Genomic DNA, 27,556 nt, shown 5'->3' with positions numbered 1-27,556 from the left:
GTATATTTTGTAATGCAAAGGAAAATGGCTTGTGATTTACTTATTTGGGGATTACTAATGTTTGGATGCAGCATACAAGCATTGTTAGTTGCATCTGAAGATGACCCATTGGAATATATGAGTAAAGAAGAACGGGAAGCATTAAAGTTTGTATGAACATATAAAAGTAATAACATCCATACAAAAATAATAACTTTTTATATTTACTTATAGGGAAGAAGCAAGGGATATGTTTTGTCATGCATATAATGCTTATATGGTAAAGTTTATACAAAAAAGTTTGTTTTACATAGTTTTATAAATTCTTAGTAAAAAAATAAATAAAATGAATATCTCAAAACTTTAATAAAATGTATAAAATATAAAGTTGGTAAAATAGTAAATGTAAAATGTATTGTCAGGCTTTGTATATATATAATTGTTTAATGTTTGTAAATTAGATGTATAAGTTATATTTTAAGAAATTATTAAAACAGGTAAAGTTAGTGTTTTGTAATTTATATACTTAGTTTATAATTTATTTATTTATAAATATGTGTTCAAGGATAATGCATATCCTGCTGATGAATTAATGCCATTAAGTTGTAAAGGAAGATACAGAGGATCAGAACCAAACAGAGGTGATATAGATTCTACATTGGGAAAGTAAGAACAAAAATTTATTTCTTATATTAGAGCAAAATAAAAATTTGGAAAATAACTTGTTTTTATAGATTATATTTTAAATAAAGGCGATTTACTATATTTTAATATCAACAAGTAGTATTAGTATTTTAGTATTAATTGTAATATTTATTATCAAAATATTTATTAAAAGACTATATATCCATTTTTGCATACTATTTTCAGTTTTTCGCTTACATTGGTTGATACCTTAGATACTTTGGTGGTAAGAAAATGTTTACATATATTTCTTATATTAAAATGATATATTTAACAAAATGTATATTAAATTAATTTTTATCCATTTAATATGTATTAGGTATTAGGAGATTTAGAGGAATTTGAACATGCAGTTAAACTTGTTGTCAGAGATGTTAGCTTTGACACTGATGTTATTGTTTCTCTATTTGAAACTAATATTAGAATGCTGGGGTACGATGTTTAACAGCTGTTTATATTGCCACAGATTATATAGATATTTATTTGTTCAATAATTAATACTTTCTAAAATAATTTATTTAACAGTGGTCTTCTGAGTGGTCACATACTAGCAGAATATTTACAACAAAGAGCTGATATAATGCCATGGTATAGAGGTGAACTTCTAAATTTGGCCAAAGATTTAGGATATAGATTTTTACCTGCATTTAATACAACTACAGGGATACCATATGGCAGAGTAATAATACTTTAATTAATTGTAATTATATATAAAAGGGTATTCTTCAAAAAATACTTATTAAAACAATCTTTTTTAGATAAATTTAAAGTATGGTATGAAAGGTGTACCTTTGGAAGTATCACGAGAAACATGTACTGCTTGTGCAGGTAGTATGATTTTAGAAATGGCAGCATTGTCAAGGTTAACAGGAGAACCAATTTTTGAAGTATGATGTTTTGTAATATTTTATAAAAGTGGTAAGAAAATTTTATCTATAATAGTAATATTACATGTAATAGGAAAAAGCGCAAAAAGCGATGGATGTTTTATGGAGAATGCGTCATCGTGGTACTGATTTAATGGGGTCTGTGTTAAATGTACATTCCGGTGATTGGGTAAGAAGAGATTCTGGTGTAGGAGCAGGTATAGATTCCTACTATGAGTATTGCCTTAAAGCATACATTTTATTGGGTAATTGTTGTTACATTATTTGTAGTTTTATAACTTACTATGAAATATATTGTAATATAATTAAATTTTTGTTCATAATATAGGTGATGAAAAATATCTTGGACGGTTCAATAAACATTATCAAGCAGTAATGAAGTATGTAAGCCAAGGACCAATGTTATTGGATGTACATATGCACAGGCCAAATACGAACTCGAAAAATTTTATGGATGCTTTATTGGCCTTTTGGCCTGGTTTGCAGGTAGCCTTTTATCTTTTTGGTTTTTATGTCTATAAATGTTTGACTTTTACTGTTTTTACTGTTTTTATTTTACTGTTATAGGTGCTAAAAGGTGATATCAAACCAGCTGTAGAAACGCATGAAATGTTATATCAAGTTATGCAGAGACATAATTTTATACCAGAAGCATTTACTACTGACTTTCAGGTTATTAATACATCTATTATCTTTTTGTGTGAATAAATAAACTGTAATTTAATATTGATACATATGTTTCTTAATTTATAATTAGGTACACTGGGGGCATCATCCGTTAAGGCCAGAATTTTTAGAATCAACGTACTTCCTGTATCGTGCTACTGGCGATCATTATTATTTAGGAGTTGGCCGTAAGGTACTCAAAAGTCTGCAAACTTATGCCAGAGTACCATGTGGTTATGCAGCTGTATCAGATGTTAGAACTAATAAGCATGATGATACAATGGATAGCTTTGTATTATCAGAAACTTTTAAATACTTATTTCTGTTATTCGCGGAGCCAGGCGAACTACTTTTAGATTTGGATGAATTTATTTTTACAACCGAGGGACATCTATTGCCATTAACACTTGCTTCTATAAGAACTAATATTTCTTCGGTAAGTATAAATGGTTAAACTGCAAAAAATAAAAATTATGTAATAACATGAAAATATTAGGTTAAAGTATAACTAATGTCTATAATTTATAAAATGAAGCAAGATTTTGAGCGAGATATCGTACATGTGGATGAAATGGACCGTACTTGCCCTAATAGTCTGCACCTATTTCCTGCCTCAGTAAGACAGCCTTTGAGAAACATGGTTGAAGACGTGTATCCAAGGCATGCATTAAAAAGAAGATTAAGCGCTGCACAATTTCAGGTAAAGGTACACTTGTATTAAACAGAAGTATTAAATACTCACTAAAACTTATTATCTTCTATTGTAGGCAAATAATTGGGAACATTTAAGGCTGTTGAGTGATATGGGAATAACGGCTTTAACTTTGGCAGATGGACGTGTTCAACTGTTGCATACATTTTCTAATGTAAAGCAAAGTTTCTTTGTATTTATCAATATTTTATCAATACTTAAACATTTTACTTATTATAATCTTATTAATTTACAAAGTAAAAGTATTTATATTTATTTTATAGGCAAAAACACCGCAGGATTCTGAAGAAGGTTTATTATTTATGCAAGAAATGGTTGAAATAAGTAAAATGCAATCCCAACAAACTGAAGCTAAACCGCAAGCTGTCACATTTGTAAAACCAAACACGAATCCACCTCAAATAATTACTCTGTTAGCTGGACCAGCGCAATTTGGATTAGAATTACAGGGTTTAAATAAAGTAACCGGGAAAGTTGTTTTTACATTTCCATCTGCTGCATGCACCGATCTTCATAATGCAGATAAACTTGCAGGCAAGATAGCAATAATGGGTCGGGGTAACTGTATGTTTATAGAAAAGGTAAACAAATTCCATCCATATTGTGAATGTATTTTGAAACAATTTTTATTTAATTATTTCAATATTATTGCAGGCAAGACGAATTCAACAAGCAGGTGCTGTTGCTGGAATAGTGTTGGATAATGTAGATGGTTCTAGTGCTGCAACTTCGCCTATATTTGCAATGTCAGGAGATGGAAAAGAAGTGGACGACGTAACTATTCCCGTTGTATTTTTGTTTAGCATGGAGGCTTCTGAGCTATTAAAAGCAATTGCCGTGGCAAACGGTGATCTTACAGTTACTCTTGGTAGGATATTGTAACTCTTTTGTCCTATTATATGCTTCTTGCTATTATTGTTTCAAATATGTGACCTGCTTTGTTTCTACTAGGCAATTTCTTTTCAAAAGAAGATGCACAACTGAAAGCACCCACCGATTTATCAATGTTCGAACGGTTAAAGGGATCGTTAAAATCTTTTCTTACACGACAAATGACACCACAGGTCTGTATTTCTTGGTGTTTTGCAGTTATTATCATTGAGTATGTTCTCCTTTGGATTTTTATTCACATGAAGCGGTATTAAGTTATTGGTTATATATACTTTCATGATTATTTTACCATAGAGAGGGTCTCCCATTCGTATTACGAATATGTTATATTATGTGTGTGTTTATATGTATATATATATAATATATATAATATATAATATATAATATATAATATATAATATATAATATATAATATATAATATATAATATATAATATATAATATATTATATATAATATATAATATAATATAATATAATATAATATATAATATATTATATATAATATAATATATAATATATATATAATATAATATAATATAATATAATACAATATAATGTAATATATATATAATATCTATATATAAGATGAAAATATTCATTATTCTCAAATTAGTCATAAAAACCCATATTTAATTATTTAGAAAAATATTTTCTTATTGTTTGCGATATTTATATTGATATACAGATATTTTTTACTTGCGCTTAACATTATGTAATGAAAATTGTTATTTGAGTTTTTATACTTTTTAAGATATTAAATTGTTTGATATCTATATTTACTATATATATTATATTTTTCTTATGTTCTTATTACCTTTTTTATTTTATTATGCAATAATTTAGGAGTGCATTCGTAGCAATTTGTATTTCGGATCATTAGTCGTTATATATATAATTTTCTAAAATCATATTTTTCATTTATTCTATGCAATTGTAAAATGAAACTAAATTTCGAGAGATATTTTTTTACAACAGACATCTCCAAGCAGTGGGACAAATTTGGATCTGGTTCCTGAGCTTAGACACGAAGGAGAAGAAAAGGACATAATCTATTTTTACGATCTACGTGCTGAAATAATCAAAGATTCTCTTGGCGGAGAAGTAAGAATCAGTTCGTCGTACATATCTGTTTCACTTAGGAAAGAATCGGAGGATAACACGTTAATAGAGAAACAATGGCGACAATTGAAAGAAGTTTTTGTTAACCATATATATTTGGATGTAAAACAGAAAGCAGGCTTACAAATCAGAAGTTTTATATTAGAAAGTTATTACAATTGGATAGTAAAGTCACGAGGTGGGGATGGTACTATATTAAAAGTATCTTTGCGAGATAAAGTTGCGTGGTTCTTAAAAGAATTAGCTGTAGTTGTACCAAATCCGTCCATTATGAAAATGGACCAATTAATGGATTTTATCAAACAAAAATTGTTGAAACAATATTTGTTAACAAAAATGGATATTATGGTTTTAAATATGAAAAAGGTTACAACAATATTGCAGACAATGCGATCTGGGAGTCCAAATACTGAACAATTGTTCAAGATTTTCGAACTTAATATCGCGCAAGCTGGTATTTTTAAGTTTCTGAGACAGTTGTTACCAGGTATTTTTGACATGGAAGATGAAATTATCAGAGAGCATCTTGCCTTGTTAGATCGTGTTAATAAAGCCGTGCATAAAAAATATCGTGAAATATTAGCTGATGGAGCGCAAGAAAGTTTAGAAAAGTCGATGATAGATAAAAATTCTTATTATGATACGATAATTGATAATTGGCAGAAAGATCTGAAAAATTTTGAAAAATTGGATCTATTAAAAAAACCTAAGGAGCAAGATTCCGTGATCACAGAATTTATGATGGATAACAATGAAAGTAGTAAGTCAGAAATGAAATCTAATGATATTTCTAAAATATCTAAAAGAAATGAAGATGTCAAAGTAGGAAAATTTGAAGACTTTGAACATTTTATATTAACAGAAATAGAAAAAGCTGTGAAAAATTCAGAACAAGATAGTATTCGAAAATTGCAAGAACATATTGATGTTTCAAGAGACATAGCAGATAATACAAGTAAAGAAGCAGTTAATTCAAATAAAGTAGTTTTGAATGTTTCCTCTCAAAATCAAAGTAAAGCTGATACATTAAAAAATAGAATAAAATATCAAATTGAATTTATAAAAAATAAAATTGAAGACTTTACAAAAAATATAGATTCTTTGGTAGATTTTATTAAAATTACAAATTCTTTAGAAAATGTACAATCAAATAATATCGACTTTAAAGAAACAGTTACTAATAATAATAGTGCTGACAAACAAGCACACAAAGAATCTTTACTTACTGACAATGATTTCCAAGTAACGGATGCACAAACAAGTTCTCAGAATATTAAAACAATAGGAAAAGATAATAGTGAAGTATTACAAAAGATTGAAAAAGAAGTGGTTGATCCACAATTAAATAATTATAAAAGTATACCTTCTAAACTGCCTAAAGAATGTAAAACTCAAATATCCAAAGAAGAAGGGAATACAAAGTCCATTGATATTCAACAAGAATTAGAAACTTCCAATTCAAATTATAATTCTGTAGATGAAAATAAATTGCAACATAGTCAAAAATATACAAACGAAGTTAAAAGTAAGAAAGTCGATGTACAAAAACACAAAAGTAAACATATCGACGATGAATTATAATGAAAACTTTTAGGTTTCAAGATCGAATATATATATTAAAAGACACTGTGAACAAATTTCTCACTCCAACAAGCCTGGCAATCCCATTCATACTACATTTGATATTTTTGCACAAAATTTGAACATGTATGCAGTGAGCTTTAATGTTTTTATATGAAATCCATTTTAAGAAAGAATTAGTTATCTAATGAAAAAGTGATATGATGACCAGATTATATCAGAACAATACTTAAAGTCTGTTAAACTGGTGCTTATGAAAAAATTTGATTTCATTTCATTTTTTATTTGAAATAACTTAGTGAAATTATAAGAAAAAGAGAAACTGTATGATACAGATAAACAGTCTGCGCAAACCATTTATCCTAATGAGGTTGTGACAGAATATTCTGTTAAGGTTCTAATGAATGTAAATTTTATATATACCATTTAAACATAGCATATTTCTTGTGCACTACGACAGTACAATGATGGTATATTGTTTTTTTCCATAGGTAAAGGATTATAATTTTCATTATTGTAATTGCAGGTTTGTTTTCTCATGTTTTTGTGCTTAAAATATGTGCCATGAGTAACAATGTAAATGAATATTTTGACAAATAATATATATTACACTATTTGTTTACAGTGTAATTTTAACTCGTATTCTAAATAAGAATATAAGAAGTAATGGTTAACAAATAATTTCTAATTAAGATTATAAAAGTAAATCTTTTTCTTAAATACAGTAGTACTACATTGACTTTCTTAAAGTACATACATGTTATATTTTGTTAAGGAAAGAAGTTGGTAAATATAAAACTTACTGATATCATTCTTTGAAACTATCCATTTTTTTCTATAACAATATTATTGAAACAATTGCAATACAAAAATTTTTGTTCATTTAAATTTATTTATTAATCTATGCCTTATATGTACATAAAATTGTATAAATAACAATGTATATACATGTCATATAGAAAAGTTAATAACAATGGAAGTGGTAATAGATCAAATAGTGATTAGAAATTTGTAGCATCTTAATTTCCTTAAAACTATATATGTATGTATACTCTGTTTTCTATTTGTAACATGTTTACAAATTATATTGCATATTCTGTAAAATAATTTTAAAGCTATAATATAAAAATTTGGATTTATTATGTGCCATATAGAATGCACAAGAAATACATATGTTTTAAATCAAATCAATTTGGGATATACACATATATCCTAAATTATACTGGGTCAATCCTGTAGAATGTGACTTTGATTGTAAATGTAAATATTATATAAATAAGTATATAATAAGTATCTGTGTTCTGCAATTACCGTATAAAGTTTGTATGATGAATGCCAAAATGGACATTACAAAGTTTATTGTATATTAAACTAGCTACTATTTTGCATAGATCGATTGTGTGTGTGTATGTGTATATATATACAAACTGATGTATGTATATATATATATTTATATTTATATACACATATACATGATTTGTTTGTTGTTTATCATATGGGAAAAAGAGGAGCAAACATATGTATATGATACAAATGTGTTAAAAGTTTTTGGTACAGAAATAGAACGTGATATTAATAAATACAAATAAAATTACTGTTACAAAGAATTTTCCTTAAATGATTGGATATTGGAAGTACATATTTTTCATGTAAATATTTCTTAAATTAAATTATTAATTTCATTCATTTAATATTTTAATCCATGAAATTTTTAAATTTTGTTCATGAATATGATATTAGAATTAGAAAAACATGAAGATTTTTGTAAAGTATTTAATTTATTTGAAAATAATAATTTATTGTAACAGTAACAGTATCATAACTTCAACCATTGATATTAAAAATTCCTGGTTATTAATTACTATCGATATTTTACAAATTATTTTATTTAATTAGTATTATAAATAATAATTATTTATTATAAATTGTATAAGGAATTTTTCATTCCTTTATCTATAATTATTATTACGAATAAATATTATAATTTTGGAAAATAATAAAAATAAATGAAACACAATATTAAGTGTATGGACAGCAATATCATATTCTAAGAAATTACTAATTTGTAATTAATATTGGTATATACAAAGAATATTTTATGATTGCAATTACAGATACGAAGAAGAATAAACAAGGATTGTAGTGAATTTTGCTATAAAAACTGTAATTGCACTGCAATTGTTTTACTTAAAGCCGCTTTTCATTGGAGTTTGCGCTTTCGAGTTACGACAACCTGTCGTCAGATGTTGGCCTTGCGTCGGTGGTAAGAAAGCTATTTTAATTTCGAATTTTGGATGGCCCTGATATACTCTATTAAATGTTCGGTATACATTAGTATTTCATTTCAATAGTTGGATAGCAAAATAAAAAATTTGTAGAAAAACGAAAAATAATGTCGAAGGTAAGAAATTATTTTTTGTTGTATAGAAAGCGAGTATGTATATGATTACCATGTGTTACTAACCATGCAATTCATTAACTGATAATATTTAACAAATTTATATGAAATGCATTCTTATTTTAAATTGATATTTAAAAGAAATTTAGTTATACTTTTTCATTCATTAACAATTTTATCTACTTCTAAATAAACAAAATTTTAATATTTGTTTTAGATAAATGAACCACCAAAATATTATGGAAAAAGAAGGAGCATTGTTCGTAGAATTGGTTCAATGTTACCTTTGAAACCCCCACCAAAAATATATGTCAGTGTTACACCTTTACATTCAATGACAAGTTCTATGATTAACGAAGAAACTAGTAATAATTATGCAGATACAAATGGATATGGTCCTGCAAGGTTTCTATATACATTTATTGAATTTCTTTTTTCCACTAATTCAACAGATTAATTTGATAATGTTTCAATATTAGAATGTCTAATGTCAGGCCAGATTTATTGGAGCCTATTAGTTTTGGATCTGAAGTTCGATTACTTGCTCTGGAACAGGAGCTTCAGGAACTTAGGGAACAAGTTTCAGCAATAGTTAAAAGTAATAAACAATCTAGGCGTATGTATATATATAATATCTTTTTCATTATTTATGTTTCAAACCTATTTTAACTAAAGTTTTGTGCAGATACATCTACTGGTTCTTTAACAAATGAAATGGATAGTGAAAATATAATAGAGTCAAATCAACCACCCCCACCTCCACCACCACCACCACTACCACCACCAACTCCTCATATTGCAAGAAGAGCAAGTTTACAAGATCATAAAGTTGAAGATCGCAAAAGAGGCCCATTTGCTTCTCAAACATCTATGACAGACGTATTGAAGGACATTGACAGCATTAAATTAAAGCCAATTTCTAGGTAAATTATGTTTTACATTTATAATTATTTGTTAATACAGTTATAAATTGTATTGGTTTATAAATGAATGGTGTATATTATTGGTGTATATTTTCTTAGATCACCTGGAGGACGACCACTTCGTATAAAGCGTGACAACAGTCCATGCAATGATTTACAAGAAATACTTAGAAGACGTTATATTGCAATGAATTCAGCTGATAGTAGAAATTCTTCAGCTAACTTGACAATGAATGACTCTTTCTCAAGTGATGTGTGAAAATAGACTGAATATTTTTCAATGTGCACTGTGTACAATGAAGGTGTCATGTAACATTTTGGATGATATTAATGACAAGATAATATGTTTGATTAATCAGCTTGTTTACACCATCAAAATACTGCAATATTTTCAATTTGTCATTACAGGATTATGTAAGCAACAAAACGAACGTATCAAACATTTTTAAACTTACAAAAATATTAGTTTCGTGTTACAAATTAATTTTTAGAAAGTAATACTATCTTTTTTAAAGAGCATTATTACAATTAAAACATATATAGATGAGCTAACCAAAGATAGTATTCTATATACTGACGCTGATAAAAATATTGGGTTGTAAACTGATAAAAAATGGTAGATCAGATAATATTAAAATTTTCATGAAGCGATGATCTAACTATACTTTTAATGTAAATACAGAATATGTAGTATTTCATTGAAGTTATAAAAGACAAATTATTGGAACGTATATATCACATTTTATATACGTAAAATTTATATTTTTTTATTAATTTAGATAGGTATATAGTAAAATCAAACATAAATAAGTAAACTAGGCTTGAACTTAGAGTTGAATCTATTTTTAAGAAGTTGTGGGCAACTGTTCACCATTCTATTTTTATGCTTTTACGTTTATATAACTATGAATGATTTATTTTAGAGTTTCCTTATTTTATAAGGTATAGGATATAGAAGTACAAAGAATTTATTTAATTTGTTTTTATAATACTTTGTATAGTGGACTGAAATAATTAATGCATAAGTAATTATAATCTTAATTTACAAAATTATTTGGTAAAGAAGAATTGTTTAATATACGTTGCATGAGTTTAAAAATTTTTTAGGAGATGCAATTCTTAAACTATTAATTACGAATTTATTCCAAATATAGGTCGTGCAAATATATATAATAATAATTTTATGTTTTATATGAAATTTGTAAAAAATGCATAAATTATAGAATTTTCAATTAGAAATGCAGGTACAGTTTGCAACTCAATATTATATATATATATATTTAGATTTAATCTTTTTTTAAAGGAAGACCATGTTTAAGCTCCTCTTTAGTAGAAAGAAAAAGATAGATTATAATTTTAATTTAAGATGCTTAGGCACAATGCAGCGCCATATTATATGATTGTAAACTTATTCAAAATTATTTGTTTAATTTTCTAGATGAGTTTATTGTGATATTAAAATCATCCATTGACTTTATATTTTAGATTGTGCCATAGAAAGCTGTACGAATATTCTTAATAGATGAAAACATTAGCACAGGCTTGTTAACACAATGGATAGGACAATTAATGTAATTCCTTTTATGAAACATGTTTTCATAATTGTAAATGAATGAATACTCAGTAGTATGTGTACGCATAATAAGAACGCATAACGAAGATCACGAATTTTGTCTTTTGATATCATGTTCTTAAAATATCACTGTTTGATAAAGTTTAAGTTTATTCAACTTAATAGTAGTAGCTCGTGTAAAGAATTTAAGAACTGCTTCATTGTACCAGGATTATAGCGTGATTTTTAATTGATTCAAGTTTGAAATATTTTTAAATTCTTGATATTCTTTATAAAAGTGACATAAAGTTCATGTTTTTGACTATTTTCTAACATGAATGTGTGTAAGAAATGTAACTCTCAGTTGGAAAGAATATGATAGTAGACTTTGGAGACTGAGTGTACCTTAAAGATATTACGATCGTATGGAAGATCTGTTTTATACATGAAGCTTTTATCAATGATTGAAAAATAAAGGTTATTGTTAAACAATAAACAGAGTACTTTTCCTGTATCTATTTTTTACATAAGACTACAATTCATTAAATTTTCTATATTTAATATTTTAATTTGTCTAGATTGGATTTAGTTTAACGAACATTTGATTGCATTCATTGACAATGTTATTATGACATCCTTTTAATTTATTTATTTATATGAATAGCACATATATATATGTAGATATATATACTACCAGAAAAACTAATGACTATTAATGACAGTCCTGATATGATAAGTTATTTGGATATTTAATTTATTGTTTAAATTAATTCTATATATAAAAGAACAATAATTTATTTAAATGTAATATCTTAGTTAGATAAGAAGATCATGTTAACAAGTTTAATTAATTTGAAATAATAAAATGATATTGTATGTATGTATGTATATATGTATTTATTTATTGCACTAGGCGCACTATCCATTGAAATAATAAAATGGTCCTAACAATAAATTTTAAGTACATATAACATCAAAATTTTGATTTTGTTCTTAAAAGAAATATACTTATTAACATCTTTAATACCTATAAGATTATTTAACATTAATACCTATAATATTATATACATTTTTCTGTGAAATGATTTTTAAATTGATTGATAAAATTGATGACATTGATTTTTAGTCGTTTTTATCTAGCTTACTTGTCTGTTTCTCTATCTGGTTGGTGAAATTTTGTAAGCAAAATTTCATCCACTTTCAGACCAGTTAGAAAACTGATATTTGGAATATATTTGGCGATTAATTTCGATGGCGATATATTTTAAAAAATTGACAATTTTTTTATTGGAAATCTTATCGTTCAATGTGGTTCAACGCATTATATATTGTCGGATGACATAATAATAATATACAGCCAAACTTGTGTATGTTGAGTATACGCAGAAATCATATAATGGGGTACTGCTCAATCGTTGAACCCATATCGCTGAAAATAAAAACCTGTTGGATTCATATTAGTTTTGTTGGAAAGTTTTCAGAATTTTAACACTTTCAAAAACTATTCTACTACTTTCTATTTTCTATTCGATTAGATAAATTTTGGATCCATGATTTGAGTAAAATATTTCTCCACTTTTTATCTCGTAATCATCAGACAATCGTCTTCCTTGTCTTTATTTGAAATTTCTTCATCAAAAAGATTCATCCAAGAGAACAAAGGACGCGTTGGCCGAATGGAAGATGCATTGCAAGGTTAATGCGACGAACCCGCCAGGTTTCATTTTTCGTAATTCGAGTTCCCCTGTGTATATTATTATTACATTCAATTAGCCAATGATACCTGATTAAGACTATCGTTTTCTTCCCTTTGATAGATTTTTAAATAGAAATCTGCAGTCAGGCATCATTTTCTAAATTTTTTCATTCATTTTATATCTTTACTTTTATATATATTATCTCCCACTTTGTAGCCTTTATTCGATCAGACATATTATTTAATACCCACGAATATAACGTTTGTCAAACCTAACAGTCAGTTATCGCACTTGATTAAAAAATATAAAAGATAGAAAAGGTTTCTGACAGTTGCAAAGCATCGAGAAAATCACATTTTCGCAGGAGTATTCATTCCATTGTCTTAAAATCAAATTTTCCGTATGTATCGTTTGTTCTTTCGGCAACTATCAGCGAGACAATTGTTTTAAGGTCTTGTGGCGGATGAAAAGAGAGTCATGCGTTTCGTCCCGGGACTACCGGTGGACTCGTCAGTAAGGCTATACCCGGTAGTCCCTGCCTTAGACGTAGAGGGAGTCTCGCTAGGTGCGATATTTGTATCAATCGCTCGTATATTCGACCGCTAGCGAGTTAGACAGACTCGTTGTCGTCGTAGCCCTCTAGTGTTGGCGGTTGGTATCAGCGGATCGCCCGGGAGGTGTTGCGCCGCGTTGATGCCTCGACCTGTCTGCGTCCTATTGATACCGATCCGCCACAGTTTTAATGACCCCTTAGAAACTTCTTGCTTCTCAATAAGGATTTATTATAAAATTTCCTACGGTTTGCTGAGCTCACTATGATGATGTTACCTAACGATAATTAGGGACTTTGTTGCTTTCGTTATCACTTATTGATAGGAACAACCTACCCAACCTAACCCCAACCTAACCCCAATCTAACCCCAAACTTTTAATAATATCGTATAAACGACTAAGAGAAGGGGTGGTGTTTTAATAAGTTTTACGAACGAAGGGTATGAGAGAATTTCCTTATATAAAGCAGCCTGCAAGGATCATGGTTCACAGTATCTTGAATTTGCAATATTGTGCTCTTCGAGGTGCTTCCGGTGTTTGCCAGACGTTGGGACGTTGTATCAGAGCTTTTAAGGTAACATTAGCCCTATCATTTCTATCGCGAATACATTTTCCATTTATATTTGTTCAATTTTAAAATATCTGTTTCGTGAGAACGTGGTATTTAAATATTAGAATTTTGTTTGCCTGCGTATTTCGCACTTTAAATAATTCGCAAGATAACATCTACCTTATCTCATAATGTAAAGCAAACGAAATCTAAATTACAATTATATGGGACGTCTACATGGTATTTCTATCGCGAATGAAACGATCTGGGACTTAGTTATCTGTTTAGTCTATGTTCTATCCATATTGCGTAATAAGAATACGGCCACATTTTCGTTGTTTCGTCCGCATCGATAACTCGGTTATCGCGTGCAACAATTATACGAGATCTCCTAATTTCCGACAATGGCAAAGAACATCCTTTAAAGACCGAGTTATTTTAATTCATTCGCTTATATCGATTAAGTGTTTGTAATAAAAATCAGGGACTCTAGATATTTGTGAAAAATTTCGATGAAATATAGTCGAAATGTGTTTCATTTATCGTTATCGTTACTCGTTAGTAAGAATTCTTCGAAATCGAGCATCTTGATCATACAAGTTTAACTTCGCGATAAAAATGAATCTCGAATGAACACAAAATTACTTAGTCTTTACATAATTAATAAATTACGTAAAATTATACAAGGTAGTGTTAGGGAAGTGACACATTTACACTGTACATGAGAGTGTGTGTGTAAAGGTCACAGAGGGCGTCCAGGTCTTAGTTGAGACAAAAGACTGCCGTTAGAAGATTCTGGATAGTCGGTTGGTGACAAGCGTGTGTGCAAGACGTTCTTCAGAGTATAATATAGATGTATAGCTGTTGTGTGTGAAATATAGTCAATTATTTGTATTTCCAAATCCTTGAATTTCCTTAACAGGTAGGATAGAAACGTTATTTCAAAACAGCTTTTTGGCGAGATACAGCGAGGTAAGAAAAAGCAAGAGGGAATACAATCAAGGAAATTGGACTACGTTTCTCGTGAAGCAAATTTAAGGAACCGCGTGCGGATAATAGAGCCGTCAGGATGCAAAATAATACGTAATAAATGTACTTTTATTGAAGCAAGACGAGCGAGGCTAATGATCGTCGAAACAATAAATTGCACGCGATTGTAACAAAGAATAATCTTCGATCGAGCCAGACAGATGTAACGAGAATCCTCGAGATTGTCGAAGTAACCAGGAGAGTAGAAACATTTTTGTAAAAGGAAGAAAATCAGTTGCGAAGAAAAATAGAAATGCTATTTATCTCTTAAGATATCTATCGTAAATATCTAATGTTTGTGATCGATTTCATTCAAATTACGCTATACCCGACTCTGCGACGCAAGATCCTCCATAAACAAATAAAAAAATCAATTTTTCCAAATTTTTGAATTTTATAATCAATTCATACGCAAGGGACTCGTAGCAATTGAATTCTCACGGGAGAATCATAGACACTCCGATATTCCATTTATCTGAATGCGTCGAATAAGAAATACGTAAGCACCTGGTTTACTGCTAGCCAACATACTATAATTTCCGGTTTATAAGTAGAGCGTGAGTTCATCGATTCTCTGCTCTGCTTAGGGTTTCTCGTTTAAATGAATTCATATTCGGAACAGCTTAATCGGCCACCAAGTCCTTCGCTGGAATAAACGTTCCATCTGTGGTGGATGAAAAGAGAGTCGTGCGTTTCGTCCCGGGACTACCGGTGGACTCGTCAGTAAGGCTGTGCCCGGTAGTCCCTGCCTTAGACTTAGAGGGAGTCTCGCCAGGTGCGGTATTTCAATCGCTCGTATATTCGACCGCTAGCGAGTTAGACAGACTCGTTGTCGTCGTAGCCCTCTAGTGTTGGCGGTTGGTACCAGCGGATCGCCCGGGAGGTGTTGCGCCACGTTGATGCCTCGACTTGTCTGCGACCTATTGATACCGATCCGCCACACAGCCTCCCCCTAGCGCTATAGCGTGACCCCAAAGCTATATAGCGCGATACAAGTTAGAGGGAATGGCTCGTCGTCGATGATGGAAGGCTGATCGTCGTGGGGACGAGATGGTTGTCTCTTTCTCTGACGTGCTGCGGGAGGTGATGCCCATGAACTATTGCAATGGCTACATTTCCTGGCTTGGTCGTCGTCTCGTATCCGGTCACCTGCTTGGCGTGTTCGTCGTCGGTGGTTGGCTCCTTTTTCTCTGACTCCTTCTCCAAAGGTGCGTGTTCGTTGTCGGTGGTCACCAATGTGGCGGATGAAAAGCGTTTCGTCCGGATCCCCTGGGAGGAGATGCCTCGACCTGTCTGCGTCCTATTGATACCGATCCGCCACACATCTTATACTCGCCGTCATCGTGCAAGATCGAACAATGCGAAACACGGGGACCTGTTTCGCGTCGTTTTGATGACACGCTCGAAAATGGCTCGTTTCTATGCGACAGAGATGCTGGTCACGTCTCTTATCCACGGGACACTTAGTAGCACTTACTCTTATCTTAATGACCGGGGACGCGGGTAGCGTTAATGGTTCCTTTAAAATTAGCACGTGGAAATGTACGAGGGTACTCTAAAATTTTTCGAAAAAACCTCACGTGACGCCGCGTGTACGTAGATGTCGGCGAACGGCCAGATAAACGACTGGTTCTTCTTCGTTCTCTTTCTTCCACGGGCCTTCCGAAGCGTTTGCAAGAGGAATCGACTTCCAGACGAGTAGCCATTAAAGCAGTTTCGATTGAGACGCGTGAATATTAAGTAAATGCACGGTAACATTCGACAGCCGTCTTTCTCCTCTCACGTTTATCATTTCGCGAGATTAACTAGCCGATCGAGCAGCAGTCGGTCAGCTAATTTGGAAAACGACGAATGGAATGAGTTCGTTGTGCGCGTAGTCATCGTAAGTTTCCTCGTAAATTTACAGAATCGCGTGTACGATGAGAAGTTTCGAATAAAATTCAGCGATCAAGTAGCCGGTCAGTAAATTGAATGGAGTCGCGACACGACGATTAGGATCCGGAAAGATGCATCGTAAACTGTATGCGAATATTCTGTGTATCGATTAATCAAACAGAAAGTGGAGGAAAATTTCAAAGCTCTGAAAGAACAAATCGAATAATAATAAAGAATAATCGAATAATTTGGTATAAGAAGATAAAGTATATACCGGTCGAATATTTTCTATTATTCGGTCAATCACTTTACATTATTTCTCAATAGGAAAAGCGACGAGCCAATCGTTTGTCCTACGATTAAAACGCTACGACGAAAATCGACATTATTTTCCGATAAATCATAGTAACAGCATAGTATTATGCGTATAGCGATAGAATAAAAATCCTGCGATAGCGCGGTACCTGGAAATAAATGTTGCAGAGTGGTCGTTAAACGAACAAATTAGGATGTCGATAGCAAAAGATTTAAGCGAAGATATTGCAATTAAATCTGCGCGCTTCGTAATTAAATTTCCATCGTATTCAAGTTGTCCCGTGCACACGACCACGTCCATTATACTTCGCGACGTTCCATCGGCGATTTCGTTTGCACGGGGCGAAAATTGCGCCGGCGAGTTTCACAATGGCCAATTGTTCCGTTTAATTCCTCGTTGCATCACGTGCAATACCATGTTCGATTGTAAATCGTTGCTTAAGAACTCGGCATTTTCCTTCTGTATTTCGTCGATAGCGTAAAAACGTGTGCAAAATGTCGTAAAGCGTGGTTTACGGCAATTTTCTGAGAGAAAGATAGAAAGTTACGGAAGAACGTTGCCTCGTTTCGCTAATAGACAGCCGATACCGATTCGTGAAATGAAATCTCTCTCGACGCAACTATATTTATTTCGTTGATAGCGACCACGTACGCCAATTCGTGCATTCATCAAAAAGCATTTTACAAAGTTTTCTTTCTTTCGTTTAATTTTTAATATTTCGATAATAAAAAAAAAAGAAGGATGGAACGAGAATTTCAATTGAAAACTAATTTTCTTCTCGCTCGTGTACCAGCTACGTCGCATTCGTTGCGTTATCAAAGTAAATTACGTAAAAGTAAAACAGGTGATCGCGGGCATCGAACAGTCTGGCCTATGGGACTTTAAATTGTCGGACGTGGAACGGATCGTTGATCCAACAAGTCATCCGTGACGCTTCGACTGTGTCCATTGTTTTACGTTCGCGCTCGCTGCACATCGGCGGATAAAGCTGCCTTTTCCATTGGCTGGATCGTAGAAAAAGCAACTAATTCGAATCTGCCGCCAAGAAATAAGCCCGATAGCGATCCATAGTCTATAGTAGTACGCTTTCGTTTCGATTTATGAAACGGTACAACAGTATTTGGTTTACGCGATACAGCAACTTTCGTGGCTTCGATTAAATCCGTAACGATGTCAAACTTTCATCATGTTCGTCGTATGTTTCAAAACTCATATTCGCAAGGTTCTTTCGAAAAATAAGAGCGAAAAGTCCGGCGAAAATAAAAGCAATTAACTATTGTACATATCGTCATTTTGAAATTCTCCGTTTCGCCGATGAAATATTTTCTCTCTATAGTTTGACGAATGTATTTTTCTGATTCTTACAGATGGGAAACGCTCGTGTTTTAATTCTGTTCATCTTGTCGCTGACCGTAATGACGGTTACGTGTCAGTCGTACCACTTCAGTATTCCTGACTGGACAAATGAAAAGACATCTATATTTAAGGAAATAGTAAATGCGATCAACAAGTATATAAGCCAATCGAATAACGTCCTTGCTAATTGCGAGCTACAGAAGCTGAAATTGCTGCTTCAAGGAAATATTAACTACCAAGTAAGCGATGTCGGAAAGGAAGAAAAATCGAGCATTGTTTAGCAACGAAATTACTCGTAAAATATTAAAACCGTGATATATTCTTGTATTTGGATAAATTTGTTGCAAATGAATATTTCTATATTTATCGCACTAGCATGAGTTTCTTAATGAACTATTTTGTATCATTAACGAAAATCTGAATTCCTTACAGCTGTTTCAGGTACCTTGCGATCTGCTTGTTTCTGGAAAAAAGGGCTTCTCTGAAAATACAATCACCGATTATTTCCATCGACAGCCTACTCCAGTTAATAACAATTACTAATTATTGATGTTATTCTTGTCGTCGTAACAGATTTTAATTAATTCCGGATTATACGTATTATCGAATAAAGAGCGACTCTAACCGACACCTTGCGATCGCCTCTTTAATTACCTCTACCCTAATCCTTTAATTTTCTTCCTTTCGAGAAACGTAAACGCGCGATCCACGCGTGACTTACGATCCTCGAAGGCGAGGACCGAAATAATCGCAAATAATTCGTTTGCTCGATCTGAATTGGACTCGGATAAATCGTAAATAGAAATTAAGAAAAATGCAAATAGAGAAAGTAGAAAAGATCAAATAACAGTCTATCACTTTAACGTGTTTGTAATTTGGCCTGCTGTGACTAACATTAAGGGTATGCTGTATTTCTGGAAACGGAACAAAATCGTGTTTTGTCTCAATACGCGATAATAAATGGAACAAACGTCAAGTCGCAAAGGATACATATTTATTTTTTTAACCAACCTGACTAACACGATCAAAAACTCGAAATGGGGAAACCAACGGATACCCCGCTCATTTCCAGGATGTGCTTCTAAAACGTCTTACTTTCGTCCTGTTTTATCTTGCCGAATTCTAAATTTGATTTGGTTCCGTTTCAAAGTGCGAAAAGAACGACGACGGTGTTTGTGGAATCGAGTGTCGCTGAACTTTGCGTGACGCGCTTTTTCTTGCCTCGTCCGTGGTATTGCTTCGGTACAACTTGTCTTCCGACGATTTTCATTCGTATCTATTTCCGCTGGTTCGATTACAGCCGGTTCCTATCGTCGATCGGCATCAATTATTCAATCCCGTGTATAGTTCGCCTCCGCGCTGATATACGGCTCGATTTAAAGCGTAATCGTTCATCAATCATGGTTAACGGGCAAATTGTTTTTATTGGACCGCCAGCATATCTGGATTTGTATTAATTATCGAGTTCTCCTCGCGGGCATCCGCGGCGCATCCAGTTTTCATCGGGCCCATCCGATCGGTTAATTAAGTTTTCGCTGTCCTAATTGGACAGACGGTCAATAGGATAGATCGCGGTGGCCTGGTACTGCACGCCGTAGGGGATTTTGTCTGTCAACGGAAGATGGAGTGAAACCCTGGCGAATAGAGACACCTGCTGAGTCCATGGATTATCCCTATGGACAACTTATCTCCAACTGCAATTCACCGCCTGAATTTGGAGACTTTCTATTTTCGCTATACACCGAATACAAGATACGAAACATCGTCGCCAGGAACGAGGGGAATTACTGGTTTCGACATTACGACTGTCGAGTTCGACGATACAGGGGATCTTGTATTTTCGTTGACCAATTAAGGCTGAATATTTATTTGACATAACAGATAATAAGATTTCTTCTTTCTCTCGTGAAACGAGAAACATATACACAAGGTGGTGTCTATGTAGAGAATTTTTCAAATAAATTTCTACGTCTTTACGCGTAATATCATCTATCAAAATTTAGCTAGGCCGAAAATTTCGAATCGAAGATTTTTTGTTCCCGTCTTCCTCGAATCTGAAAATCAAAATCGATATTTCAATGAAAAATTGAGCAAACCGCGAATATTCTGTTAATATCTGTGTGTCCTTTGTCGCGAAATTGATTATGAGCGTATGGTTGTTTTCCGAAGCTGACCAGCCGACGAAAGAAAGAAATAATCGATGGCTCTGTGTCAATTATTTGGCCGATTGGCGTTAATCGAAAATTTCCCCGCTAATTTTCGTGGGCGAACACGAGCCAGCGGTGCAATTAATAAAATGCAAGGCTAATTATAAATGCAAGAATAATGGCGGTTCACGTGCGAGCGTTCACATTACAGACAGGAGAGCACTCACGGTTATTAGTTGATAGCGTCAGGACGCGTATAACTATCATGCACGGGCAATGCACTTAAAACTTGGCTGTTAATCAGAAACCAATTACGGGAGGCGGGTCGAAATGAGTTTAATCGCATTAAATATTAAAGCGTCGTCACCGTACCATGGGACTGGGTGTACCAGCAACCATAGGTGACCCTCTTCCTCCAACCAGTCATGGAGCAACCACACACCGCCACGTGCCCATGCGAAACGCTTTTCTCTCTTAATACCTCTGGGAATAACCGAAGAACCCTACGCCAATGTCCTTTATAGGGTGGTGCCTGGCGTGCCTGCAATACGCATGCACGGCCACTGTATTTCCTGATAATGCTCCTTTATACGGACGCGTGTGCGTGTATAAGTACGATTCCTTCCTACTTTCCGTCTTACCGTGTATCATTTCTCTAATTTTCACTTTCCTTGAAATTTATTCCCAATTAAATTCATTCAACGATCGAACGTCTATCCCAGGAAAAGAAAATCTTTTTCACACGGAAAGCTTTAATCGCTGACATTTTTACGATAAAACGTATAAAGGTGTGTTATGTGGATTAGCGCGTAAGATCAAAAAGAAAAGAAAAAAGATCGATAAATACGACGGATCTGCCGGAAACAGCGGTTCTAAATCCATCTCGTGATTTGAAAGGGTGAGGAGACCGATTAACCGCTCAGCCGTTGCCACCTCTTTGAAAAGCGTGTAGCTAAAATGCGACGAATATACTCGTCGAACGTAGAGTACGCGTGACCGTTGTAATACAGAGTTGAGTCGTAACGAATCGACTGCTTTATTTTTTCATTTTCTTGAACCGACAGGGCTCATCGTGACAGGAAACATCGCCATTTCTTCATGACGAGTATACTCGTCAAGAACAGCCAACTGTTGAAAATCACCGAGTCGCTGTACGAACGTGAAAGAGTCCTCTGATAACACTTGCGTTCAGATTCTTGTTCCGCGTCTCGTGCATATTTCACATTGGCTTGTTTCGCAATGGATGGCAGCGCGCGGAAATCCGGCATGATATTTCAGCGGGCTATCGCGTCGCGTTAGGAATTTTAAACTCGTGCTGGACCCGCGCCACGGAAACGAATATCAGCTATAGAAAGCGGCGTGCTGTTGTAACAGTACGCGTATAAATACATAAAATCGGGGCAATCATCCTAAATGGGAGCGCCTTCTAGTGCGTGGTAGGTCGTCTTTTTCGTGCTGTCGTCTGTCGGCTGTCGTTTGTCGCCCGACAAGGGAGCCTTCGTGGTACCGAACACGAAAAAGCGCGAAACCACGCGGGGGAAAAAACCGTTTGACGAGCCCAATTCCATCCTGACGTCGTACTCGCTCGTTGCCTTTATTATTTTCACGTTGGATGCACGGTTTTTCTCGATCCTTCAGAGGTCGTGTTAACGGTTTACGTTTCAGACGGTCGAAAGATAAGTCGTTCGGGAGTGGTTGATTTTTCGATTCCTACGACAAAATTTAATCGCAGCTATTGTTTGTGGAGCGAGGGGAAGAAAAAAGGGACACGAGCGTTCTCGATTTTTTAACACACCGTCTGTGCTCGCTCTGTCTACGATGTCGACCGCAAACGATCGGAAATAAAGACAGCGACGAAAGTTGGCCACTTTTTATGGGCAGGAAACGAACACCGTTTAGGCACAGTGTTTTAGAAAATGCTAATGACTACGAAAATTGATCGGATCTGGCGTGCAAGCCGGTTAATCGTTTTTGTAGTGGATAGAGACGATCCTGTCTCCCTCGTCTATGCTAAACGTTACGTACCTACGTGAACAGGTTGATAAAAAAGGAACAAGTTAATATCCTTCGCCAAAGGATGAAAATAAGCATGCTATGCCTACGTTATTAATCCTTAACGCTTTTGCCAATTAAACGACAGATTCGCGAACGAAGTGATAATACGATCTTCTTGTCGACAAGTCAGGACATTTTCGTTAACACGCTTCTGGCGATGAAAATGTACCGGAAGTACATTATTAGAGGCGAAACGATGTTTTTGGTGTGTTGTAAAATCGTCGAATCGATTTCCATTCATTTTTCATAAAAGTGATCAATTTCCACGAAGCTCGTCTGATCGTTTTCATCCGGGATCAGGCGTCTCCCTGGACGACCGGAAAAAAAGCGTTCTCCAACTCGGTTTCCGCGACTCCGCTAAAGCGCAATCGCAATAAATTTACGCCGGTTGCGTAAATATCCCGTGCAGCGTACTCCTCATGATTTTATAAACGCGTTTCACCCGGGTCTCGCGTATATGTGCGTGCCCGTTATGATCTATGCACAGTGTCTACCCGAAAAAAGGAAAGAGAAAGAGAGAGAGAGAGAGAGAGAGAGAAAGAGTAAAAAAAAGATGAGGTTGCATGATGAGTGATAAAAATTTCAACCCCGCTAGAGAATTTCGAGCCGTTCCGATATGCGCGACAGTCTTCTGGCAGGTTAATCTCTCGTGCCTATATCGGGATTAATGCTTTTATCCAGCATTTATTGAGCATTAAAAACTGAAGATTTGCAATTTTTATTCTTGAACGCTGCATTTTGTACACATATTGTACTGGATCGCTGTGACCCGTATCGGCTTTTTCTTTTCTTCATTAAACTTCAAGTTTTCTATAGTAAACCTTCTGTATATTTGATTCTTGCGTTTACGATATGCAAATTTGTAATTCGTGTCTCTCGTTATTAATTTTTGTGTATTCACGACGCGAAATTATATACGCGTGTATTATATATCGCGTATAAGATAAAATTGACGAAACAGGTTGATAGATTAAATGTAAACTGGGGGCAATTTTGCGAGCAATCTATTTATGTTTTATGTTTTAATTATGTTTATCTGCACACTCTCGACGGCGACGAGGTAATTAATATCTTTGGACGATTCGGAGCTGCCGACTGTCCTCTGTATTGATAACAAAGATTAACGTTTGCAAGATTCATCTTGCTTAGAACTTCATTCGCATTTCAGTTTATTTATCATGCATAGTTTCGAGTCATATCCTGTGCACGTTACGTTATATCATAGTATCATCCATTGAATGTACCAGTTTTTAAGATGTGACTGGTATTCGTTTGCAAATTCAGCTTGTCGAAAGCCATTGCTTCAACGAAGCCTCGAGGTTTCCGATTAAATTTGTTTTTTATTTCCAACTTTCCTTTTTGATATTGCAAGTATCTAGTCGGTCTCGGTTATGGTATTCTATACAGTTACACGATTGTCGATCAGAAAAGAATTAATCAACTCGAACGTCGATATTAAGGAATGCTTTACCGTCCATCCAGAATTCATTGCTCTTGCTATTCTTCTTGCCAATAAATATACGTATGTATAAATAGAAGATTCTAAAGATGTAAACGCGTAACTATAAATCGTTTGTCGTAAATATCACCGATCGCATTTTACAGATGAATAATTCTCGCAACTGCTCCCTTCTTTGCGGCCAACGATACATATAGGCGGAGCTGAGGGGATGGTTTTGCAGCGTGCGTGGAAACACAGGGGAGGAAATAATTGTTGAGCATCGTATCGCCTCGCCAGGCCGAAGCTAATATTGGATTAGTTTTTAATTCGAGCCGCCCCTCCAATTTCGTCTGTAAAATACACACGAAATAACGCACGCGTACGATTGTATATGCGTATACGCGTCGCTATGTTGCTACCATTGTACATATAACGGACTATTCTATATTTCTAGCTTTGTTTGAAGTTTCTAATTTCGCAGAATTGAACCTCTTTCGCTTTATCTTTCGAATAAATTCTTTTCTTTCAGATTGGACGGGTTGTTTCGATGCGATCGAGTTTTGGAATTAACTTTGTACACGATTATTGGTAAAAATAATTTTGAATATCGTTTTTGTAATAGAAGGTGAAAGATCCATTTGGATTTTGAAAGTTTCGCGCACCGCTGTGCATCGATCATCGTAGTTGCAGGTACAGTGTTTCGTTTGAGAGAGAAAATACAATTGCATATTTTAGATACATCTGTGCATGAAAGTAAATAAAATGAATTATAAAAGCTATATTTTATTCCTTACCAGGGAATTATTTTGCCTTGCAAGGGAGTTTATTTCGATCGTGCATGATATACATACATGTTAATAAGATTTACATATACAGGGTGGTTGGTAACTGGTGGTACAAGCGGAAAGGGGGCGATTCTACGCGAAAAAATAAGTCGAAAATATAGAATAAACATTTTTCCTTTGAGGCTTTGTTTTCGAGAAAATCGACTTTGAATTTTCGCTTGGTACGCGCGCACTTTATCGCGTCTCGTTATAACGGATCTCACTGTAGATCGTTGTCTCGATGGAAAAATTAAAAAAAAAAATGTTTATTCTATATTTTCTACATCTTTTTTCTTCTTTCCGCTTGTACCGCCAGTTACCAGCCACCCTGTATATATATAAATGTATGTATAAATAGAATTGGGAATATCCTTGTATAAAGTTCAGTTGGATACAATTTTGCTGTAATTGGTAACGAAATTTTCTGATGTTTTTTCAGATTAATGTCAATTTAGTTCTCGTGTAACACTAATACCTATCGGATCTTTTGGTCTTTAAAAGAGACTTTGTGGAACCGCGTAATTGGATACCGCCGACTACGTTAAAAACTAGAAAAACCACAGGAATATCTCGGTGGACAAGATTACAGGGCGCTTGACGCACAATCATGAGAGTTTCGGAAGACAGAGTCAACGATGACCGACCGGAAACGATTCACTTTCAATTTCCTCTGTCAAGACGAAATACGTAAGGCAGTTACTACACGTTCCAGTATCGTTTAAAACGCATGTTTACTTTTCAATATACACATATATTAATATCTCTATTAAATTTACAATTCCACTTCTCTCGTATTATTTTATATCGAAATAAATTTTACTAGTAATTTATCGTTGGTTCAATAGTACCCAAGGAATGTCATTATTTTTTAGCTCCTTTATTAATCTCAATATCTCGAGCAATTTTATTTATCCGCAGAAGGCTGTCCATTAAGATCATGCGTACAACAATACGCAACAGTTTATCATTAAAAACCACTACAGACGTTCCTCATTTATCAGACATTCTTTATTTCATCATATTCCTCAAGGAGACCAACATTCTCACGAGTATTCTCTAGGTATATCGGTGCAAGTTAAAATAGTCGTATCTGTCGTCTATATGTGTGGAGCAAATTAAAAGAAAATAAGAAATAGGGGGCGGAAAGTAAAACGTACCGGCAATTATTTTTCCGTCATAAATAATTTTCTGACGATCCATCGAGAGACGTCCTTAGCCCGGCGGACGAGTCGAAGGCTTCTTTTTTGGCGGGCATTTGTCCCCAAATAATTGGGCGGAACGGCGCGCCGCGTCTTCTCTGCAATTATAGGCAGTAAACGTGGCCACATCCGGCACTAGCAGCTCTCCTAGCTCAAGTGGGATAATTCGCTGCGGAAAGACAACGATTAGGGTGATCAGAGAGGACGAGAAACAGAGAAACAGAGAAAGAGAGATAGAGAGATAGATAGATAGATAGAGATAGAGGGGGAGAGAGAAAGAAGCAAATGTGTACGTGTTTGCTGGATATAGTTAAGGAACGACACAATGAAAATGGAGAAGAAATAAGAGAAAAATTAATGATATCGAATTTCGAAGATGTTTAATATAGGAAGGATGAAAATTTATTTAACGTTGCCGAATCAGCTTTATTACGGCTCATTTGCAATGGATGAGCATTATGTGACAGCTTCGGACGATATATAATTCCATTAACGATCGCAGATTAAAGCTGAAATAGTTTTGTTGTCGAGCGTGATTCCTGATTCGATTTATATTTCACTGACGCTCGATCGTAATTAAGTTTTCCATGATCAATGGAGCTCACTCAGCTCTATGCGATTCTTCTCTGGCGTATATCAAAAACGATAGATGGTAAACACTATCATCCGTGAAAGGTAACAACGAAACGTAACTATTTTCTTCGGCGAATTTAGGCAAACATTGACAGGACACGAAGCGGACAAACTGCGCCTGTAATTCGAAGTGGAACGGTAAAACAGAAAAATGGAAAAACACGGAGATCGTATATGTTTTATAACCGAGCAAAAATAGAGCCAACGTTGATCCATCGAATCGATCTGAGAAATACACAACTGCGATTCACGTGTAAGTGACAGTTCGAATTCTGTAGAAAATGAATTTCACGGAATCGTTTTTCAACGAGCGTTTGCTACTCTGTCATTTAGTGGCCACTCTCTTTTTCCCTCTCATGGTCGATTTACAACGAAATTGCACCGTTTTACCGTGCAGAGGGGTGAGAGATGTTACAATGTGAGAGCAATCCGTGACGCCTGGTAACACGCGAAACTTCCGGTTCTTTCGTAACGTCGATCCTAGGGTTCC

At 34.0% G+C, this 27,556-nt stretch overlaps 3 protein-coding genes across 6 annotated transcripts; all 3 read left to right on the top strand.

The window, feature by feature from the left end:
* Positions 1-12: 12 nt before the first annotated feature.
* Positions 13-8,126, top strand: Edem2 (ER degradation enhancer, mannosidase alpha-like 2). Of its 2 annotated transcripts, none has more exons than XM_033332517.2 (17): positions 13-146; positions 214-259; positions 545-645; positions 850-889; positions 983-1,095; positions 1,189-1,342; positions 1,422-1,550; positions 1,624-1,795; positions 1,879-2,036; positions 2,118-2,222; positions 2,308-2,652; positions 2,752-2,916; positions 2,984-3,082; positions 3,192-3,509; positions 3,583-3,796; positions 3,880-3,992; positions 4,795-8,126. In XM_033332517.2, the coding sequence occupies exons 1-17, from the start codon at positions 13-15 to the stop codon at positions 6,517-6,519; spliced, it is 4,131 nt and encodes a 1,376-aa protein (XP_033188408.1). In that variant the 3' UTR covers positions 6,520-8,126. The 2 variants fall into 2 exon arrangements, with proteins under 2 accessions (XP_033188408.1, XP_033188407.1); XM_033332516.2 differs by having other exon boundaries at positions 2,984-3,100.
* A 502-nt stretch (positions 8,127-8,628) lies between these two features.
* On the top strand, positions 8,629-11,888 carry LOC117156019 (mitochondrial fission regulator 2). Of its 3 annotated transcripts, none has more exons than XM_033332670.2 (5): positions 8,629-8,782; positions 9,135-9,322; positions 9,397-9,533; positions 9,603-9,840; positions 9,940-11,888. In XM_033332670.2, the coding sequence occupies exons 2-5, from the start codon at positions 9,195-9,197 to the stop codon at positions 10,097-10,099; spliced, it is 663 nt and encodes a 220-aa protein (XP_033188561.1). In that variant the 5' UTR covers positions 8,629-8,782; positions 9,135-9,194; the 3' UTR covers positions 10,100-11,888. The 3 variants fall into 3 exon arrangements, with proteins under 3 accessions (XP_033188561.1, XP_076476241.1, XP_033188559.1); XM_076620126.1 differs by having other exon boundaries at positions 8,781-8,920; positions 9,397-9,515; XM_033332668.2 differs by having other exon boundaries at positions 8,781-8,920.
* Positions 11,889-14,071: 2,183 nt separating this feature from the next.
* Positions 14,072-19,389, top strand: Crz (corazonin). The gene is made up of 3 exons (XM_033332667.2): positions 14,072-14,215; positions 18,779-19,006; positions 19,200-19,389. The coding sequence occupies exons 1-3, from the start codon at positions 14,084-14,086 to the stop codon at positions 19,308-19,310; spliced, it is 471 nt and encodes a 156-aa protein (XP_033188558.2). The 5' UTR covers positions 14,072-14,083; the 3' UTR covers positions 19,311-19,389.
* The last annotated feature ends 8,167 nt before the right edge of the window (positions 19,390-27,556 follow it).

This window comes from Bombus vancouverensis, chromosome 7 (genome assembly GCF_051014615.1).
Source record: "Bombus vancouverensis nearcticus chromosome 7, iyBomVanc1_principal, whole genome shotgun sequence".
In the NCBI taxonomy this organism is placed as follows: Eukaryota; Metazoa; Arthropoda; class Insecta; order Hymenoptera; family Apidae; genus Bombus; species Bombus vancouverensis.
Note: the sequence above shows the minus strand (reverse complement) of the source record. Positions and strands in the feature narration are given on the sequence as shown.

Coding starts and splice junctions, on each gene's coding strand:
- Edem2 (XM_033332516.2), top strand. CDS start 13: ATGCAAAGGAAAATGGCTTGTGATTTACTTATTTGGGGATTACTAATG. Junction 2,037..2,117: donor CCTTTTGGCCTGGTTTGCAG/GTAGCCTTTTAT, acceptor TTACTGTTATAG/GTGCTAAAAGGTGATATCAA. Junction 2,223..2,307: donor CATTTACTACTGACTTTCAG/GTTATTAATACA, acceptor ATTTATAATTAG/GTACACTGGGGGCATCATCC.
- LOC117156019 (XM_033332668.2), top strand. Junction 9,534..9,602: donor AAGTAATAAACAATCTAGGC/GTATGTATATAT, acceptor AGTTTTGTGCAG/ATACATCTACTGGTTCTTTA. Junction 9,841..9,939: donor AAATTAAAGCCAATTTCTAG/GTAAATTATGTT, acceptor ATATTTTCTTAG/ATCACCTGGAGGACGACCAC.
- Crz (XM_033332667.2), top strand. CDS start 14,084: ATGAGAGAATTTCCTTATATAAAGCAGCCTGCAAGGATCATGGTTCAC. Junction 14,216..18,778: donor GTTGTATCAGAGCTTTTAAG/GTAACATTAGCC, acceptor TGATTCTTACAG/ATGGGAAACGCTCGTGTTTT. Junction 19,007..19,199: donor AAGGAAATATTAACTACCAA/GTAAGCGATGTC, acceptor AATTCCTTACAG/CTGTTTCAGGTACCTTGCGA.